The sequence below is a fragment of the Chiloscyllium punctatum genome, chromosome 30 (assembly GCF_047496795.1).
Source record: "Chiloscyllium punctatum isolate Juve2018m chromosome 30, sChiPun1.3, whole genome shotgun sequence".
Classification (NCBI taxonomy): domain Eukaryota; kingdom Metazoa; phylum Chordata; class Chondrichthyes; order Orectolobiformes; family Hemiscylliidae; genus Chiloscyllium; species Chiloscyllium punctatum.
This window is the reverse complement of record NC_092768.1, coordinates 42,763,487-42,784,619: the sequence shown is the minus strand read 5'-3', so window position 1 is coordinate 42,784,619 and position 21,133 is coordinate 42,763,487. Positions and strand designations below refer to the sequence as shown.

General features: G+C 44.9%; 2 protein-coding genes across 11 annotated transcripts in view; both read left to right on the top strand.

Moving 5' to 3' along the window:
- LOC140455474 (class I histocompatibility antigen, F10 alpha chain-like) overlaps window positions 1–605 on the top strand; it is a 31,265-nt gene extending 30,660 nt beyond the window's left edge. Inside the window, exon 8 of the mRNA XM_072550384.1 lies at window positions 70–605. The gene's annotated coding sequence lies outside the window, so the exon portion shown is untranslated. The remainder of the gene's footprint in view (window positions 1–69) is intronic.
- A 3,536-nt stretch (window positions 606–4,141) lies between these two features.
- Window positions 4,142–17,586, top strand: LOC140455469 (class I histocompatibility antigen, F10 alpha chain-like). 10 transcript variants are annotated; one of them, XM_072550357.1, is made up of 8 exons: window positions 4,152–4,801; window positions 6,198–6,458; window positions 8,986–9,276; window positions 10,189–10,467; window positions 13,947–14,066; window positions 14,475–14,507; window positions 14,766–14,801; window positions 17,000–17,586. In XM_072550357.1, the coding sequence occupies exons 1-7, from the start codon at window positions 4,750–4,752 to the stop codon at window positions 14,795–14,797; spliced, it is 1,068 nt and encodes a 355-aa protein (XP_072406458.1). In that variant the 5' UTR covers window positions 4,152–4,749; the 3' UTR covers window positions 14,798–14,801; window positions 17,000–17,586. The 10 variants fall into 10 exon arrangements, with proteins under 10 accessions (XP_072406465.1, XP_072406466.1, XP_072406455.1 ...); XM_072550355.1 differs by lacking the exon at window positions 17,000–17,586 and adding an exon at window positions 16,021–16,222; XM_072550356.1 differs by lacking the exon at window positions 17,000–17,586 and adding an exon at window positions 16,063–16,221.
- Window positions 17,587–21,133: the final 3,547 nt, after the last annotated feature.

Below are 21,133 nucleotides of genomic sequence, written 5' to 3'. Positions count from 1 at the left end.
ACAGCTCATTGCTCACATCCAGTTCTTTCAGGATTGAGATTGATTTTTCCTGGGAATGTGTTTCCACAGATTGAGCAGTGGATCCCAGATCCGCATGTTTGGATCCTGATCCTTCAAGTGAGACCTTCTCAAGTCGTGTTTCCATCCCGTCTCAGTAATGTGAGCAGTGTCACCGTCAGAGGGATCTTCAAGGATGGTTCCTCCCTCACACTTTCTCATCTTCACTGTCTTCAGTCGGTCACTGATTGACTTGAAATGAAGCAACATCCTGAGGCAACTCAGAGGCAATTTTTATAGATTGTATTCTGTGCCAACTATTTTTAGTCATTGTGTACATATTTAGATAACTTTTGCAACTTATCATTTTATATTGACAAAAATCTTTTTTGATTTATAGTCATAGAGATATACAGCATGGAAACAGACCCTTCGGTCCAACCTGTCCACGCCGACCAGATATCCCAACCCAATCTAGTCCCACCTGCCAACTCCCGGCCCATATCCCTCTAAACCCTTCCTAGTCATATACCCATCCAAATGCCTCTTAAATGTTGCAATTGTACCAGCCTCCACCACATCCTCTGGCAGCTCATTCCATACACATAACACTCTCTGCATGAAGAAGTTGCCCCTTAGATCTCTTTTATATCTTTCCTCTCTCACCCTAAACCTTTGCCTTCTAGTTCTGGACTCCCCCACCCCAGGGAAAAGACTTTGTCAATTTCTCCTATCCACGCCCGGCATAATTTTGTAAATCTTTATAAGGTCACCCCTAAGCCTCTGACGCTCCAGGGAATTTGTTTGTTTCTATTTAATAATTATTCTATTTCAAGCTGAATAGTGATGTTTTGAAATTTTAGTAACTGTTGTGGGCTCTTTTGTGATGTATAAATTTTATAACTTGTGCTTTTTTACATCTGTTACTGTTTATCATCAATGTTGAACCACAAATACTGATAGCAGTGGTGTGTAATTAATAAACATTTTTCTCTTGTTGATTTCTTCACATTGTGCATTAATGAATTTCACAAGAAAGGTTTAATTCATTCACTCAGCAGCTTGTGGTTCTTGGAATCAGCAATTGTTGAGCTTCAATTCAATAGGAACTGGGGGAGTTAAGACCATCTAACTCCCCAACAAGCCTTCCCCAAACTAACCAGGAAGCTCAAAGTGAGGTTTATTGAATGTGTGGTTCAGAGTTGGATGGTTGATAATGTCTGGGAGTGTTCATTCCCTTGGGGGGGGGGGGGGAGGGGGGTGTCCTTTTGGAAGGATCTGAATGAGTGTGAAGAGAGGGCCAGGCAGCTGCTGGGAATCAGGAATACTTCACTGACTGGTGACCCAGCAGCTATTGGAGGGAGGAAAGGGCAGGCTCACCAGCTGAATGTTTCACCCAGGGCTGAGCACACAAGCTTCTGGGCTGGGACAGATGGAGAGGAACCTTCATTGTCAATGTTTCCTTCTGACAGATGCTGCCTTTGGACACACCGACTGGAGGGGGAGGGGGGAGTCAAGTGTCAGCAGCTGAGGGGGGTGAAAGGGGACCTGGAGAAGGCACTGAGCCCTGGGACACAGAGGTAAGTGAGACAGTAACTGAGTTGGAGGGGGAAGGGGAGTGACATCCAGATGAACAGGAGGGGGAGCACCCTGGGCTGGGAGGGCAGGTGAAGTGGCACTCTCACTCCTGTCCCCATGTTGCACCTTCGGGTGTTAATGTGGCGGGTGTCCCAAGTCTGGGATGATAATCCGATTCCCAGCTCTCCATCTCCGAGCCCCTCTTGGTCTGAGGGAGGCATTAGGGCAGCCATGAAGCTGATGGGGTGGGGTTAGTGGGAGGGTGGGTGATAAACCGATCTGATCTGTCAGGGCCTGAGGGACCTCCAACAGTTCAAGGACTTGCTCCATAGTCTTCAGTGACATAGGGACCACATCAGGCCCATGTTGGCACTCTGCTGGAAGAGGTGTTCATTACTGACCTGAACAATGGACTGGTGGCTCAACATGACAGGCACCTTGACTCTCTGCACTTGAGCAGCAGGAGATGGGGGAGGTTCAGACAAGGGCTTCTACAGCAGCTGGGCCTTTGGAGAAAAAGCATTCCTGATGCATTGCCTGGTCCAAAGCAGACCCATCTCAATCCTTCAGGCCACATGGAGGATGCTGCAAGGCCCCATAACCAGAGGCCAATACAAACCCAGCTGTTGGAGACAGCTGCTCGGGCAGGAATACAAAGCAGCCCAATAGAAGGCCTCCTGGCAGCTCCGAGTACAGAAACAGGGCAGGCCCAAGGGAGAGCAGCTGGAGCTCTCATGGATGCAGCTCTTGGCCAGCAGCTTCCCAGGGAGGGGTTCTCAGCTGCTGGGCATGTCTCTGGGAAAGGAGGGGGGTGCAGGATACGGGCACATGGGGAGATACAGGAGGCATGAGGGTGGCAGCTCTAACAGGGCGTTCGACCCCCCCCTCCCCTTGCCCTTTGAGAGTGATCCTCAGGCACTGATGGGAGGGTGTTTTTTAATGTTTCATTTGGGGAAGTGTCTTATTAAAGGAGAGTTATATTTCTAAAATATAAATTGTTTCTGTTCTATTGGAGTCCATTACTTTATTTACAGATTGGCAAGGAGTCATGTTAAAGTGTACGACACAATTTTTATTGACATGTAACATTCAGAAATTACAACCATTTACCAAATAGAGAAACTGCTCTTAATACAAATAATCTGAAAGGTTTTCACCTGAGCAGATGAAGTTAACAGGACTAGATTAGGTTAGGAGATCTGGTCAGCATGGACAAGTTGGACCAAACGGTCTGTTTCCGTGCAGTATATGGGGGTGGGAGGGGATTGATGGTGAGTCAGGTACAGAGAACTCCTTTTCACAAAAGCCTACAGGCCAACCTGACTGTCTGGAATTAATCCACTCCATGTTCCCTCACATTAAACTCTCTGTCCGGTTTAGCTCATTGATCACTGACTGGGTGAAGAATCTCTCTCACTGTAACTGTGTCCTCCTGTTCTGAATCTCTTGGCTTAGTTTAAAACCAATCTCAGATTTCCCTTTTCCAGACTGTTTAATGTTTTATAAATCCCATCAGGTGCTTCCTTTCCTGGTAGAATAGCCCAATTCTCCTTGTCACATGACCCTGAACCTTGACCCTGGGGGTGAGCCTGGGTATTTCTCTCTCTGCACTCTCCCTTTCCACACTCCCCCCACCCCCAGGGTCTGAGTGTCTCCCCTGTGACTGTGTCCTGAATTAGACTCAGTACCGGGAAGAACACCAGTGTCCATGAGAGTCCCAGCCAGCCCAGGGTTAGCAGTGACTGATACTGACCTGTGACCCATGACCCAGGGTGGCACCATGCCTCAGTGGTTAGCACTTCTGCATCACAGCACCAGGGACCTGAGTTTGATTCCAGCCTTGGGTGACTGTCTGTGTGGAGTTTCCCTGAGTCTGCATGGGGTTCCTCCGGGTGCTCCAGTTTCCTGCCACAGTCGAACAGGTGCCCCTTGGGTGGATTGGTCATGCTCAATTGCCCACAGTGTCCAGGGTTTATTTTTTGGCTGATGTGTCCAGGGATGTGTATGTTGGGTGGATTAGCTGTAGGGATTCTGTGATTCATGAATGGCCTTTAATCTCCCAGTTCCCAGAGAGAGAATGGAAAGCTGAATTCTGTACTCATCGGGAGAGACTCAGGGAAAACACAGGGAGGGAAAGAAAAGGATCACAACATTCTGGGAATACACTGTCCCTATTCCAATCAGGGACTGGGAATTAAACATTCTGAGGGGAAACAGCTTCTGTTTACAAACTGGAAAAACCAGTAATACAACAATCTTTGGAGACTGCACCCTATTTGTTGAGAAATTTGATCCATTGTTTGATGTGAAGCTGCAGAAGCAGAAAAATGGAACAAGTGCAAAGTGATGACTCGGTCCTAGTGACGGGGAAGCTCCAGCACAGTCAGGCTGAGGATCAGGCTCTGAGCCAGTAAGGCTGGGGCTGAGAAGAGGCCTCCCCCACCAGCTCAAGGAGCATCAGGACAGCACTAGGACCCTGGGATCCCCCTCTCACAGTAAACATATGGCTCAGTCCTTCCAACTGGGGGAGGTGACGGTACATCGGGATTGTCCCTGGGGCATAGAGTCATAGAGATGTACAGCACAGAAACAGACCCTGCAGTCTAACTTCTCCATGTATCTGACATTGTACCTATTACCCGTGTGTGTACATCTTTCTACAGACCAGAGTGATCTGTGTATGGGTGCACACTGAACACTCTATGTGTATCTGTCTGTCTCCCTTCCCTTATCCCGGTTCCGTAACTTCACTATCAGCCTCTTCTCGGCCACTTTGTGTTATTGCCTGTCCTGAAGTCTGCATTGGAGGATGGTCACCGGAAGATCTGAAGCTGAATGTCCCTGACCGCTGAAGGGAGCACACGCCTGCCTGGTGATTACTGCGCTGTTTCCCTGCGGGTAACTCAACCTGTCTGAGTGTGATCCTCCTGGTAACTGGTGACAGAAATCTGTTCCTCTCTTTATTGGGTATTTTACTGAGACTGGGACCAATCATTGACTCTCTGCTTCTGCAGCTTGAAGTTCAGGAAATGATCTGCAGCTCAGCATTGACATGGAGTGGCGGGGGAGAAGGTGGTTTGTTCTTACAGACTCTAACAGCAGTTGATCCCCTCCCCTCACCCCGAATATTTTATTCCCAATCCCTGATGGGAATAGGGAGAGTGGATTCCCAGAATGTTGCTGATCCTTTTCTCCATCTCCCTGTGTTTTTCCCGGGTGTCTCCCGGTAAGTACAGAATTCAGCTTTCCATTCTCTCTCTCTCTCTCTCTGTGTCTGGGTGAATGTGAATCTCTTGGGGAGAGTTTGAAATGGAGAATGTTTGATCAGCCGCCTGTTAGACAGCCAGCCTGATCTTTTACACATTGAAGGCAGCACAGTCTGGAAGACTCTGATGGGATTTGTGTCCAGGTCTCCTGACAGCAGGATGTAGAAACCCCGAGATCAGAGAAGCTCCGAGCAAATGGGAAATGGTTCCAATGGAGAATTTTAATTTTCACATCGATTGGGAGAAGCCAAACAGCTTCATCATTCCTGGTCTAAAGTCTTGTAAACACTGTGGGGAGGAGAAGGAGACTCCATGTTTAACCCAGCCCAGGCTCAGCTGTGATGCCCTCATGGTTGAATAGGCCGGGTTATCTCAGTCACCAACATCCTACTGACCGTGTATAAAGGGCTGATTAAAAAGCTCAGTGAAGGACAGTGAGGATCCTGCTCTGGATTGTCCATCCCCCTGTTTGACAGAGAGACTGTTCACACAGTGACTGTCCCCCATGGTCTCACACTTCATCCTCCCAAATATTCCTGTTTCTCTTCATTTCAATCTGGATTCACTCACTCCATATCTTTCCTGGTTATGGTGATAAACCTGCCTCAGATTATCCTGAATTCCTCACTCCAGATGGATCATGGTCAGGAGAGTCTTCTCAATGTCCTTTTTCAGTTTATCCTGGGACATTGCTCCAGGTTAGTGATAGGCCGGGTTTGTCCCAGGCTACTGCTCCAGGTTAGTGATAGACTGTGTACTAGGTTACAGTTGCAAATTAGTGATTAATCTGTTCAACATTCCTGTCCCAGCCTCTTCTCTGCGTCCACACCGACTCCATTAAGTTTAGATTACATGCCCTAAAGTAAGGAAACTGGCCCTTTGGCCCAACAAGTCCACACCGACCCTCCGAAGCGCAACCCACCCAGTCCCATTCCCCTACATCTGACACTACAGGCAATTTAGCATGGTCAATTCACCTCACCTGCACATATTTGGACTGTGGGAGGAAACCGGAGCACCCGGAGGAAACCCACGCAGACACGGGGAGAATGTGCAAACTCTGCACAGTCAATTCCTGAGGTGGGAATTGAATCCGGTCACTGGCTGTGTAACCACTGAGCTACCATGCCACCCCAAGTATCTGAGTGACTCTGATTCTGTGTTTACTCCCTGTTCTGAGAGGCTGCAGCAGCTAATTCTGACCCAGTTGAATCTGATTCTGTTTAGGACATCAGACAGGACTCTGACAGTGTGATGAAGTGGTGGACTACGGGAGATAGTCACTGTGTAGATGGGTCCTTACGCGGATTGTAGTCCATGTAAATAACTAGTAACCTGTCTCTTGTTTTTTTACAGACGCTAACACATTTTCAGTGATCTTCACAGCAGTCTCTGGCATTTATGATATGCCTGAGGTTATTGGTATTGCAATGGTCAATGGAATCCAGATTGATTATTTTGACACCAAACTCAATCAGACCATCCCTAAATTGCAGTTCATGGCAGACTCTTTTGGTGTTGAATACTGGAAATATATCACAAGTCTCGTGAAGACAGAATCAGACATTGCAAAGCAGGTTCTAGATACAATGATGAAAAGTACAAACCAGACAACTGGTAAGTTTAGTGTGTGATGGAGCAGACCAACTCCCCACCCCCCTCAAAACATACGAAGAAAATGGCCTGGACCCTAACTTTTTTGTTAAGGCAAGTGTAAGGCACTATGCTTCAGTTTTGGTTTGATTGGACATCTTCTTAGCTTTAAGCAAAACACATTTTATTCTTACAACATGAGGGATTGATGAAGGCAGAGTGGTGGATGTGATCTATATGAACTTCAGTAAGGTTTTCAACTAGGTTCCCCATGGGAGACTGGTTCGCAAAGGTAGATCTCAAGGAGAACCAGCCATTTGGATTCAGAACTGGCTTGAAGGTCGAAGACAGAGGGTGGTGATGAGGGTTGGTTTTCAGACTAAAAGGCTGTGACCAGTGGAGTGTGCCACTAGGATCAGCACTGGGTCCACTGCTTTTCATCATTTATATAAGTGATGTAGATGTGAACATAGGAGCTATTGTTGGTAAGTTTGCAAATCGCACCAAAATTGGAGATGTAGTGGACAGCGAAAAACATCACCTCAGAGTACAATGAGCAGATGGACCAATGGGCTGAGGAGTGGTTAATGAAGTTGTTATGAAGATGTGGGTGTATTGTAACTTTAAGAGCGTTAAAAGCAACAGGCCTACCTGACAGAACCAAGTATTCTGAACAAACATATATAATGTAACATTTGGTTGAACAGCTTGATTAGCTGGTTGTCTGGAGACAAAAACAGATTCAAATTAGGCCAATCAGTTTAAATTATATCCCCCCCCCAAAAAAAAACTCCAATCCAGTTATAATTTAGTATATTGACAATTTTAAAAAACAATGACACAATCCAATGTTTTGGGGGTATAAATCCGGGGAAAGTGGAACAGTAGGGAGGAGAGCAGCCAAGCCACTAGCATGTAAAGAGGCTGCCCAAAAAAGAATCGTCTTAAAGGTACCGTTATCACTCAGTAACCTAGGAAGCAGAAGTCCTGAGAAGAAGAAAAGAAGATAGGAATACAGAGAAGAACAGAAAGCTGTTTAGTTTGGAGATAAGAAATTTTGTTTTGTAAACTTAATCAGGGGTTTTATCTGACTATTATTGTCAAAAGGGAAAGTAAAAGGTAGGTTAGAGGAAGGAGTTGTAAATAGTTGTGAGTTAATTCTTCTCTGTTATACTTTAAGAAATAAAGTTGTTACTTTCACTTTAACTAGTTCTTGGCCTATCAACTTTCACACATTGCTGCACAGGATAAATCTTTTCTGTGTTGCTGGGTTAAAATAAGCAGGTGGGTTTACCCGTGTCATTTTTTTTTAGTTCAATTTAGATAAATGTGAGGTGCGGCACATTGGAAAGGCAAATCTTAGCAGGACTTATTCACTTAATGGTAAGGTCCTAGGGAGTGATGCTGAACAAAGAAACCTCGGAGTGCAGGTTCATAGCTCCCTGACAGTGTGAGAGAGAGAGGGAAGATGCTGAATGCGATAGTGAAAGTGAGCCTTGGTGGGAAGTGGGTGCAGTGACAGTGATAGTATATGTGAGGCAGCAGAGAACAGATGGTGGCCCTTACCCTGACAGAGTAGGGAAGCTCAATGAGCTTCTTCCTCCATTTGCTGAGCTTTCCTTCAGGAAGCTGACACTGCACTGACCCAGGGGGCAACCTCCCAGCAGGATGTTAGGGTGTAGTATGTGGCTCCCTCTGCTGGTCCTGAGAGAAGAGGACACTCCTCCTCTACACCACCCTGTCCATCAGCACCTCCCACTGCCCGTCCACAACGCATGACGCAAAATTCCTTTGCTGTCTCAAATATCCTAAAGTACGCAGGACAGATCCAGACAGACAGTGCCTCCCCAGTGAGCTACCTGTTCAATTCTTTGGAAGTTGGCAGCAGCTTCAGAGATGCCAGTCCATTCTGGGATACCCAGACAGTGGTGGGTTCTCAGTATTGTCACTTGGAGAATCAGATCACAATGGGTATCAGGGGTATGTCTGGCAGGGCAGGCAGTTATTGAGGAGGGTTTAGGATGACAGAAGGTGGAGACCCACTCGGCCTCATAGATGGAAACCATCCTTGAAACTTGATGAAATTGACCCTTCACAAAATAAAAGCAGAATTCAACTCTGCGGCTGTAACCCACTCTTCAGCCCCAGTGCTGTACGGAAGGATGTCCCTGGATTTTGATCCTGTGATTGTGAAAGACTGGTGTTATAGTTCACGGTGCATTGGGATTGGAGAGGAACTGGCAGGTTTGTGGTGTTCTCAAATATCTTCACACCTTCCCCTTTAGGTAGAGCTCACAGGTTTGGGAGTAGCTGCAGTGAGGAGCCTTGGTGAGTTATTGGAGTGTATACCTGGTAGGTAACACACACTGCTGTCACTGTGCGTTGGTGCTGGTGGGGAGGGGTGGGGGGGAATGCTTAAGATGATAGATGGGCAGTTGGTTTGTTTGGATTCTCTGAAGCCTCATATGTGTTGCTGGAGCTGAAACTATCCAGACAAGTGGAACATGTTCCATCAGAATTGATTGTTGATCCTTTCTTTGGTCACTGGCAGGAATTCACATTTTTCAATGGATTAGGAGTGTGGAGATGAATGAAGATGATAAAGTCAGGAAAAGTTCCACAAAGAGATCGATGCGTTTTGGATTTGATGGAGAGGACTATATCAGCCTTGAGCCAGACAGAATGAGATGGGTTGCTTCCAATGACAAGGCAGTGAAGATAAAGGAAAAATGGGATTCTGATGAATCCTGGAACAAATCATGGAAAGAACATCTGGAAGAAGTATGCGTTCAGTATTTAATGAGATATTTGCAAGCTGGAAAAAAATACTTCAAAAGGAAAGGTATTTATTTCAGTTGTTATGACCCACTGGGACAGTCTGCTGTAAATTGTTCTGTCCCTGGAGACATACCAAATGGTAAAGTTTCTTTTTAAGGTTCACATAGTACCTCAACCTGCTTGATGTTCAGCCCAAGTTTTATACCAGGTTTCTGTACTAACCAAGAATTATTACTTACCATAAGTAATTAAACTATTGTTACAAGTAAACGGAAACATACCCTTGGTATATAACACTACTAACTAAAACTCTAATCCCTTTATAAAGTCCCCCTTAAACATACAAAGATAAACAAATCGGGAAAATGGATCATTGAAAGAGGAAAGTCAGTCCAATGGTCTCTGTTTTCTGACTTCAATGTTGAAATCATCCTGTGTCAGTGAGCCAGACACACTGTTCAGTTGTCTTTCTCACTTCAAAACTCACAGCCCACAGGAAATGCTGCAGGAAAGGAAACTGGTTTACTTCAAGTTTAAAAATCAGGTTCTTTTTACTGCAGAGAACAGGTAGCTTCTACTAGGAAGAACTTCAGCACGTGTGTGTGTGTGTCTGTGTGTCTGTGTAACTTGGTTCCAGTTCCAGCCTGCTCAGTTAACTAAGAATGAATCAGCTTACTTTAGAAATAACGACTCAACTCCTGCACATTTCAGGAACACACAACCATCAAACACAGATTTCAAAATAGGTATCAATTTCCTTGCTGTGAAATTATGCAGCCATCCTGGCAAGTCCCTGTTTACAAAAGCAGTCCTTCCTCATAGTCCATAGTTTTTAAAGATACAAAGATATAAACAACATAGTCCTGACACTGTTCTGATCCCATGTTCTGATCTAACCTCACTGATCTATGAAACCGTTCTCCCATTCCATTCAGTATCTGTCTATTGTTTGTGGTTTCACCCTTTCCCATCACAGTTCAGCCTGAAGTGTTCATCTCCAGGAGGGAGCCCAGTCGTCAGGACAAGCCGCTCACTCTCTCCTGCCTGGTCACTGGGTTTTATCCTGTAGACATCGAGGTGACCTGGCTAAGGAACGGAGAGGTCATGTCTGAGACCCAATCCTCAGGGATTCGACCAAACCACGATGGGACCCATCAGATCCAGAAAGAGATTGAGATCAATGCTGGGGATGAGGATCAATACTCCTGTCAAATTGAACACAGCAGCTTGACAGAGGCCCAGCTCTATCAGTGGGGTAAGGGACTGGAGTGTGTGTGTGTCTGTGTGTGTGTGTGTGTGTGTGTGTGTGTGTGTGATTCAACTTTTGACTCTGTTCCCAATTTAATGAAATTATGAGTTTGACACCACAATTCAATAGAGCACCATAAAAATTCAAAGTACGTTGTTAAGTCTGCTCTGTTATTCAATGTGACCATGGCTGGTTATCATCCTCAAATCCACTTGCCTCTCCACTTCCCAGGTTCCTTGAGAAACCAAAACCTTCCCTGTCCCAGCCTTAAAGGTATTCAACAGTAAACATTTGTAAAGTCCTGGGGAGGAAAGGTTCAAAGAGTCACATGACTGTCAATCCAGACTGAATGCTCCTTTATTATGAAAAGCAAAACAATGCATTGTTATGATCTCAGCGACTGGACAAGTTATATCCTGAAAGGAAGTCTGACTTGATGGATCACTTGCTGATCATTTTTATTATTGGTGCTGCTGGATAGACTCTGAAGCATATTCACTCCAGCCTGCAGACGGTCTTTAAAAGGACACCACAGGCTTATTGCGCACAAGAAAAATGAACAAAACTAGATGTCTGTGACAGAAAGATATTCAGACAAACAGCAAGACCAGGTTTCCACAGAAACAGAAATTGCTGGAGAAACTCAACAGATCTGTTGGCATTAGTGGAGAGAAAGTAGAGTCAAATTTCTGTTTCTGTTTCTGATCTCCAGCATCCACAGTTCTTTGTTTTATATTAAAACAAAGTTGCATCTTGCTTCCCAAGACAATCTTTTTAGAAATACTCAATTCAAGGGAAATGTCACTGCCAGCTGAACACTTCAGTTTTTCCTGACACAAGACCATCCACACACTCTTTGATCAACTGAGACTTGTCCAGGTGCCTGTCCCTCAATCTCTGGGCATTTTCTTTAAGCTGGATTCTCTCACTTATTTCATGCCTTGACCATGTCGGCCAATTGCAGGAGCTTCAGACTAAGTCCTTGGTGGATTGTACTTCTCTGCCTCTTTTGTAACAGTGCCTTAATTGTCATTTGCCTCATTATCAGGTCAGTAGAAAGGAATTGTATGATTCCCTTAAATCTGGACCAAAGACTTGTTTGTGACCAAGCATGGACCACTCCTGGACAGTGCAGATGAGTTTAAACAATCCCAAAGCATTTATTAATGTACTTCAGGATCTGTACAAAGCATTAAAAAAGGACAGTCAGGGCTCTTATGACAGACACAGTGTGCCAACCTCTGAGCCAGAAGGTCTGGGTTCAAGCCCCACCTGCTCCAGAGGTGTGTCATTACCATTCCTGGACTGGTTGATTTACAAAAAATTCAGTTTTGTTAAAGTTAGAATTCAGTTCAATTAAAGCTCGGTCCAAAATATTCCAATTGACTGTCGCGCTGTCTCTCACTGTCTCTGGGTAAACTGTTGGTCTTGCTCTCTCTCTCTCTCTTCATGTGCACAAAGCAGGGTCCCGCAAGTTCTCTTTGTACCCCTTTCCTCTTTGGACTTGTGCTAAATTTGGTAAAACCCAATTTTAGTTTCACAATTCTCTCATTAAAATGTCCATAAGCTTTCAGGACGATTGCATGTTCCTCAGGACCCCCTTATCGGGTACTTTTGGGTCCTGCACCTTCTGTAAGAGGCTCAGATTTCACACCTTCAGCTGACACAGCAATCTTAGCTTAATGTCTTCCCTGTGTAGCATCACGTCACTTCTTATTCTCGATCATTGATCTTTCAGAAAGGCTGCAGCTGGGGGATAAAAGAAACCTTGCTTTTCCATATTTAAGAGAAAAAAAGGTGTTTTTCCAGCATTTCTTCTAGGCTTGGCATACAGTCACAGAGTCATCCAGCACAGAAACAGACCCTTCGGTCCAACCGCCCACGCCAAACATGATCCCAAACTCAACTAGTCTCACCTGTCTGCTCCTGGTCCATCTCCCTCCAAACCTTTCCTATTCATGATGTGAAAGTGCGGTTGTTGGACAAAGTTAAAAATCGCACAGCAGTCCAACAGGTTTATTTGGAAGCACTAGTTTTCAGAGCGCTGCTCCTTCATCTGCTCAACAGCTCCCTGATGGATGAGCAGTGCTTTGAAAACTAGTGCTTCCAAATGAACGTGTTGGACTATAACCTGGTGTTGTGTGATTTGTAACTTTTTCCTATTCATGTATTTTTCTGTTATGTTCCTGTGCAGCATTTCAGGATGTGTTCCAAATTTAAAAGTCACAATATAGATGTAAAATGTTGTTGCTGTAAACACAATTAAAAGGCAGCCTAGAATTAAATGCTGTACTGGGTGAATTTGATTGTAGCATTATTAACAGAACTTCATGACAGCACAAAATACACCCAAGCCCGAGTTACACAGAGTAAACTCAAAACACAGTAATATGTTAGAAGTAAAGCTAAAAGTCACGTTTTGCTATCCGAATTTACAATGATGCATTGCTAACCAGCATGTGACAGATAACTTATATCAATGAGGTAAAAACAAGGTAAAAACAATAACTGCAGATGCTGGAAACCAAATTCTGGATCAGTGGTGCTGGAAGAACACAGCAATTCAGGCAGCATCCAATGAGCAGCGAAATCGACGTTTCTCCTCCCCCACTCACCCATTTTACTCTATGCTACTTTCTCCCCACCCCCACCCTCCTCTAGCTTATCTCTCCACGCTTCAGGCTCACTGCCTTTATTCCTGATGAAGGGCTTTTGCCTGAAACGTCAATTTCGCTGCTCGTTGGATGCTGCCTGAATTGCTGTGCTCTTCCAGCACCACTAATCCAGAAGATAACTTATATCAGCCTGTTCAGAGGTGTTCAGACAGACATCCGGGGGAGCTGCTGGAAATCTGAAACGAACACAGAGAATACTACAGATACTCAGCTGCTCTGGCAGGGTTTATGGAGAGAGAAAAAACAAAATTAATGTTTCAATTTCAGTATAACCCTTCTTCAACCCTTCAACATTTCCCTTGCCACGGATTCTGCAAGAACTGCTGAGTATCACAACATTTTCTCCTCTGGCCCAGAGGTAGGGACACTACCACTACACCATAGAGCACTTAATTGGCACTTTATCAGTATACAAAATGGAACAAAGTGAGCCCTGTTTCCTGCAGTCAGTTTATTCCTCCTCCCTTTGAAGTTTGATGTGAAAACCATCAGTGATGCTGCCTCCTGGGCTGTCCAGTATAACCCTGGGGATTGAGCAAGGACAGGACACAGAGACATCAGGGAGAGTGGAAACTGAACTCTCCAGGAAGGTAACCCCTAGGTTTGGGACAACGTGATGTTTATATCCCCATCAATGGGATCTTTAGTGACTTCACTGCAGAGGGAAATCCGATGAGGCTCAGACAGTATTTCAACCAATCCCGTCAATTCCGAACGGGTGGGATCAGTTAAAATTGTTCCCAAACAACACAGGACTTGGAATGGATTAGGGAACAGAGACAATCCTGATTTTATTCCATCCTATTTCAGAAATCCTGGAAAATAATTGGGGACGTTCCCATCTTGGAAGTGTCATTGCATCAATGATCATTCTCCTGGCTGTTATTGTTGGGATAATGGGAATAATCATCCGGAAAAGGCCATGGAGAGGTAAGAATCAAAGAGAGGGGAATGTAGAACTGAGGGGACAGAGTGAGTGTGGGGGAATCTCCAGTACTGGGAGTACAGGGCACTGTGGGGAATGGAACTGATTGAATTCCCACACACAGATACATATGTATAAACACATGTCGTTCCCTGTCTGATCTTCCTTTATGTGATTGGCCCCAACCAGGTCTAATATTGATCATTAAACCCATCGCACACACTCTCACCCTCACTGACTGAATATCAATGGGATGGGAGAGATCTCCAGAATCTCCAAGAGGTGTAAGGATGGAGGGGAGTGTGGGAATGAGGATCTCTGACACAATCTCCATCCCCTCACAGTTGTTGTTTTCTCACTCTCTGAGAATGGATTATTCCCCATCCTAATGGACATTTATTTTGTTTCTGCAGGTTCACCAAGCAGGACCTACACAACAGCTCCCAGTAAGTGACTGAGGGGACAGAGTGTTGGGAATAATGGGAGAGGGATTGGAAGATGTAGTGTTACATTCTCCTGGGAATAATTCCATATGTTCATATGGGACTCTCACACTCCACTCCCTCAGTGCTGTGCTCTGTGAGTCTGTTTCGGTAAGGGAGGAGCTTTATTGAATCCTGGGTCAAGTGAGTGATAGCCAGTATCTCACACTCTCTATTTTTATATTTTATTACGTTCCTCACAATCTGTTTTTATTTTCTCAGCTTCTGAAGTCGCTATCTCAGCTCCTTCATGACTCAGTGAGTGACATTTTGGTTTTTCTCTGTGGGTCCAGTTGTAACTCTCAGTGTTTGCCCCATGGCTATAATTACGTTCAGATGGACAGAGGAAATCGGGGCAGGAGTAGGCCATTCGGCCCTTTAAATCAGCTCTAACTGTCAATGAAATCATGGGGGGGCGAGCCGATCTGATTACTGCACATTCCCATCTCCCCCCGATAACGTCACCCTCTTGTTTATCAAGAATCTATCAGCCTCTGCCTTAAAAATAGTCGAAGATTTGGGTTCTGACATATTTTGAGGAGAGGATGTATCGCCTAATGGGAATATCTGCAACTAGGGCTCAATGTTTGGAAATAAGGGCTCATCCGCTTAAAACATAGATGAGGAAACACATTTTCTCACAAATGGGTGAGCATCATCTTCAAATCTAAACCTGTCAAGACCCCTCAGGATCTCACACGTTTCAGTCAGGCCTCCCTTACTGTTCTGAACTCGAGCAGATACAAACCGAGTCAATCAATCCTTTCCTCATCAGACACCACACCTCAATCCAAGTAATAGTCTGGTAAACGTGTTCTGTACTGCTTCCAATTCACTTTTATCCTTCCCTCAGCAAGGAGAGCAAACCTGTAGACAGTCCTGCATTGGCCGTCAATACCCTGTATGGCTGAAGCAGAACCTCCCGACTTTTGTATTCCGTTCCCTCACAACGAACAATCACATTCTCTGAGGTTTCCTTATAAGCTGCTGTATCTGACAACTAACCTGATGATCCATGTATCAGGGGACTCACAAACTCTGGATCTTAGAGCTCTGCACACTCTCACCATTTAGACAACGTGTTCCTTTTTTATTCTTCCTGAGGAAATGGGCAGTTTCACATTTACTTTATTTAACCAAGTATTTGCCCATTCATTTCGTCGATCCATATTAAAAGTGGTAAGTGTTTCACTCTCAGATGATTCTCATTCCCATTCTGAGTCTGTCTTCCACTTTGTGTTGGATGAAGTTCAGTTATTATCCAGGCCCTACAGAAAGCAGATCACAGCAACCCCCTGAGGTCTGACATTAATTGTTGCCACCTTAAATACGGTAACCTTCACCACTTTAGCTGTATTCTTATTGACAATCACAGTTACACAGACACCGAGCAGTGTATACTCTCCCAGTGTCACACTCTGACCAACCCAAGAGGAACAGCTTTGTCTAAAATGTTTAACTCTTTCTCATTTTTCAGGCCTGGCTTAATGAGAGTGCCTTGTGTCTGTCCATTCCCTAGCTCGTGGGATCCTGATTGGTCAGTTGAGACATTCTGCAGGAATCTTTCCAGTCTGTGTCAGCAAGATGATGGCTCTCACAGTCGAAGGGATCTTCAGGGATAGCTTCCCCTCACACATTCTCAACTACAACAACTTGTTCCCAAAGACAGATGTCCATCTTGCTCTGTGTCTGAGTCACTTTTAAACATATTTTATAATCTTACTGTTCATCCTGAAATTACCCAGAAAGGACTATCTTTCAGGATTGGATCCTCAGACACTGGAACCACATGAGCTGAACATTGTCACCGTGATTCATGGTCAGAACATCGATAGCTGGTAGTTCAGCTTTTAGATGGACTTTAGAGTCAGGATCTTGTTTAACCACCTGATCCCCATTGGCAGTATCAGGTAGCTCAGATGAAAGTGATTCCAGATCATAATATGATCAAGGTATGTGATTCTGATTTCTATCACAGACTGTTTGGCTGTGAACAGGCTTTAAATTAGCTTTTGCTGATCTGCTGCTCTAACTGTGGGATGTGTCTCAAGAATTTGGGCTCATTTCCCTGAACTGATGTTGGTTTTTCACTGAGAAACCTTCAGGCTGCTTTATCCAGGAACAGAACCCAGTCTCATCTTTCCAGGGAGATTCAACCCCCAGCAGAAAGGAGCTTCCAGAATGGAGAGTTTGTCCATTTCAATATTGAAATGGATCTGATTTTACAATTGGTTCTGATGTGTTAATCTGAATATCTGCCTTTTTAAATTGATTTTATGTAATTGCTGTTCGTAACAAAATTGAACTGGTGTTTCCAATATTCAGAAATAAACATGACTTTTTATCAAGCTTTTTCTGATGTAACTTAAAAGGAATTTTAACCAGTTTGAGCTGGATAAGAGTTTTAAATGTAAATTGGATTTCACATCAAGTTATCTGGCTTGTAATCTTTTAAGGTGAAAGACTCTTCAACATGTCACATGGTGGAGCGAGCGAGTAGGGTATTGACGTGTCACATGGTGAAGGGTATGATCTGAGGTCACCTTACAATTCTCTCCTGTGAACGTTTCGAATATTGTGTGGGTCTGGTGCACATTGTACAAGGTTCCCCTGCAGGAAGCACTGGGTCTTCAGCCCACAGACCAGATGGGGCCAGAAACCAATGAAATGGAGGCTCCCAACATGGATGTGACTGGAGCCAGGCCTCATGGAGCAGCTGAGGAAACCCCGCCTGCAGCTGCCTGGGCAGCTCGAGAGCAGCTGGGGACTGACTGATTTGGACATTGAGAAGGAGAAAATCCCCCTTCCCTCCCCCAGGAAATCAGAGAGAAGAGCAGTGGAGATGGAGAGGGAAACAAGGGACATTTTAGTTCAGCAGCAAATAGACTTTGCAGGATGTTTGTGGGAGGTATTGCTGAACAACGTCAACTTCATCTGCTCAGATCAAAACCTTTCAGATCATGGGTATTAATGAGCAACTTTTCTACTTTGTAAATGTTTGTGATGTCGCATATTACATGTCAATAAAAATTGTTTTGTACAATTTGAAATGACTCCAGGCAAATCTATAAATAAAATAATGGACTCCAATAGAACAGAAACAATTGAAAATTTAGAAATAGAACACTCCATAAAGAAAATATTTCCTCAAAATGAAACATGGAGAGCTGGGGATCGGATTATCATCCCAGACTCGGGACACTCCGTACATTAACACCCGAAGGTGCAACATGGGGACAGGAGTGAGAGTGCCACTTCACCTGCCCTCCCAGCCCCAGGGTGCTCCCCCTCCTGTTCATCTGGATGTCACTCCCCTTCCCCCTCCAACTCAGTTACCGTCTTACTTCCCTCTGTGTCCCAGGGCTCAGTGCCTTCTCCAGGTCCCCTTTCAGCCTCCTCGGCTGCTGACACTGACGCCCCCCCCCCCCCCCACTGCCGGTGTGTCCAAAGGCAGCACCTGTCAGAAGGAAACTTTGACAATGAAGGTTCCTCTCCATCTGTCCCATCCCAGAAGCTTGTGTGCTCAGCCCTGGGTCAAATATTCAGCTGATGAGCCTGCCCTTTCCTCCCTCCAATAGCTACTGGGTCACCAGTCAGTGAAGTATTCCTGATTCCCAGCAGCTGCCTGGCCCTCTCTTCACACTCATTCAGATCCTTCCAAAAGGACACCCCCTCCCCACCGCCCCCACACCCCACACACCCCGGGAATCAACACTCCCAGACATTATCAACCATCCAACTCTGAAACACCCATATTAAATAAACCTCACTTTGAGCTTCCTGGTTAGTTTGGGGAAGGCTTGTTGGGGAGTTGAATGGTCTTCACTCCCCCAGTTCACATTGAATTGAAGGTCAGCATCTGCTGATTCCAAGAGCCACAAGCTGCTGAGTGAATGAATTAAACCTTTCCTGTCAAATCATTCATGAAGAAAGTGAACAAATCAACCAGAAACAATGATTTATTCATTATACACCACAATTATCAGTATTTGCAGCTAAAAATCTGTTCCTATTTATCATCAATATTTATAACCATAAATAGGTCACTGTGATAAGAAAATAAAGGGACAATATATAAGAAATCAAGTTTGCTCAGACTGGTTAAGGTACAAAACAGATCAGTTCAGCTTCATTTTGGTTAGAGTAAAAACTGAACAGCAAGAGGTAAATGGTGAGATTCTTTGTCAATATGAAAAGACAGCTGCAAAGTTTATACAGATATGTGCATCATCATGAACAATTGTTGACACAAAGTGCAGAATTGATCCACTTCCTACAATATAAAACTTGGCTCGGAGGTGGTTCAGGACATTGCTTCATTTCAGGTCAATCACTGACCCACTGAAGACAGTGAAGATGAGAAAGTGTGAGGGAGGAACCATCCGTGAAGAACCCTCTGACGGTGACACTGCTCACATTTCTGAGACGGGATGGAAACACGACTTGAGAAGGTCTCACTTAAAGGTAAAAATGACACAACACCAGGTTATAGTCCAACGGGTTTATTTGGAAGCACGAGCTTTCGAAGCGCCGCTCCTTCATCAGGTGGTTGTGGAGAATAAGATTGCAAGATGCGGAATTTATATCAAAAGCTTACAGAGTGATTTAACTGAAATTATATATTGTAAAAGTCCTTGATTGTTTGTTAAACTTAAAGGATCAGGATCCAAACCTGCAGATCCGAGATCGACTGTTCAATCTGTGATAACAGAATTCGAGGAAAAAATTGATCTCAATCTGAAAGAACTGGGTATGAACTGTGTTTCTGCTGGGATATGGAAGGATGGACAGTGATGTCCATGTTCACACTGGAACAGGACAATCCCATTATTCCGCAATCAGGCTCCTGGAATATCCTGCAGTGGAGCCCAGGAAACCCACAAGGTCAGGAATGACAGACACAAGAAAATCTCTTCAGGGTGGGGAGGGTATTTAATCTGAAAGGGCTTAACAGTGTCTGGGAGGGTGGGACAGGGTCAGGAGGGGAGGGGAATTAGTCTGACAGGGCTTAACAGTGTCTGGGAGGGTGGGACAGGATCAGGAGGGGAGGGGAATGAGTCTGACAGGGATTAACAGTGTCTGGGAGGGTGGGACAGGGTCAGGAGGGGAGGGGAATTAGTCTGATAGGGTTTAACTGTGTCTGGGAGGGTGGGACAGGGTCAGGAGGGGAGGGGAATTAGTCTGACAGGGTTTAACAGTGTCTGGGAGGGTGGGACAGGGTCAGGAGGGGAGGGGAATGAGTCTGATAGGGTTTAACAGTGTCTGGGAGGGTGGGACAGGGTCAGGGGGGGAGGGGAATTAGTCTGACAGGGTTCAACAGTGTCTGGGAGGGTGGGACAGGGTCAGGAGGGGAGGGGAATCAGTCTGACAGGGTTTAACAGTGTCTGGGAGGGTGGGACAGGATCAGGAAGAGAATTAAAAGGCCACAAATGCATCAATGGAAGGAAAAGTCATAATGCCACTTTCTGACTCCTAAAGGGGCTGGAATAGAGATATCAGAGGTTGGGAAAATAAAAGCAGAATGTGAGAGTTGAGGTTGTATCACAGATTGAAACTGGCAGCTACGATATTGTGGGGATCAGAAAGAAGTAGCTGTAAGGGAACCAGGCCTGGGAGCGAAATATCCAAGATCCACATCCGATCAAAAGGACAGGCAGAGGGAGCGGGTTTGTCTTGTTTGTGAGAAATGAAATGGAATCAACAGCAGGAAGTGATGTCGAATCAGAAGATCGAGAATCCGAGTGGATGGAGTTGAGGAACCACAAAGGGGAAAAAATCCCCAGAAGGGAGTTGTGTACAGGCCTCCTAGCGGAAGTCAGGATGTTGGGCAGCATGTTATGGATCAGAATCCCTCAAAATATATCAAGGAGAATGCCGAGTCCTTCTCATTGTTCTTTATTGAACGCAAGTGTAAGGTGCAGGGGTCGAAAAATGATGTGATTGGTCTGCCACAGGTATTTAATCTAAACAGGAGAATGGGTTTGAGAAACGTATCAGCCATTGAATGGGGGAGCAGACTCGATGGGCTGATTGGCCTAATTTCTGCTCCTGTGTTTTATGGTCTTATGGTGTATTCTTACAACACAGTTAAAATACAAACAACAAAAATGAATTGGTAGAACACTAACTCTATTGAAATATTTAACAATATTGTTTCACTCCTAATCATTAACTGTTCCAATATGGCGGCATCCCATAAACACAACCTTGGCAAAGGCAGACCCAGCCAAACCCATGTGTTCCTCACGTGCTGTCTCCTCTCCAGTTTCAGTGAAAGGAACCCCAAAAGCAGCAGAGAACCCGAGATTGTCATCCAGCAGCGAGCTCACACCAACTCAACTAAAACTAAATTAAAACACAAACATGGCTCCACTCACTCAGGATTCTTTTGTCTTAAGTTTAAAAAAAACACCGAGCTATTTCCAAACCAGCTGCTTGAAACAGACGGCTCGGTATCAGAGTAACAATACCCCTCAGACACAAGAATCAGGACAGAATCCATCTTTGAAAGGTACAGTATTGTCACACCTATCCCTTTTTAAAAATGGACCGTTATTATACAAAGATGGCTTCATTTTCGAAGCTTTCAG

Excerpts from the sequence above, each read along its gene's own strand:
- LOC140455469 (XM_072550354.1), top strand. The coding sequence starts at position 4,750 with ATGTTGCTGATCCTTTTCTCCATCTCCCTGTGTTTTTCCCGGGTGTCT. Across the intron at positions 4,802-6,197 it reads TTTTTCCCGGGTGTCTCCCG|ACGCTAACACATTTTCAGTG; the intron begins GTAAGTACAGAA and ends GTTTTTTTACAG. Across the intron at positions 9,277-10,188 it reads AAAATACTTCAAAAGGAAAG|TTCAGCCTGAAGTGTTCATC; the intron begins GTATTTATTTCA and ends TTCCCATCACAG.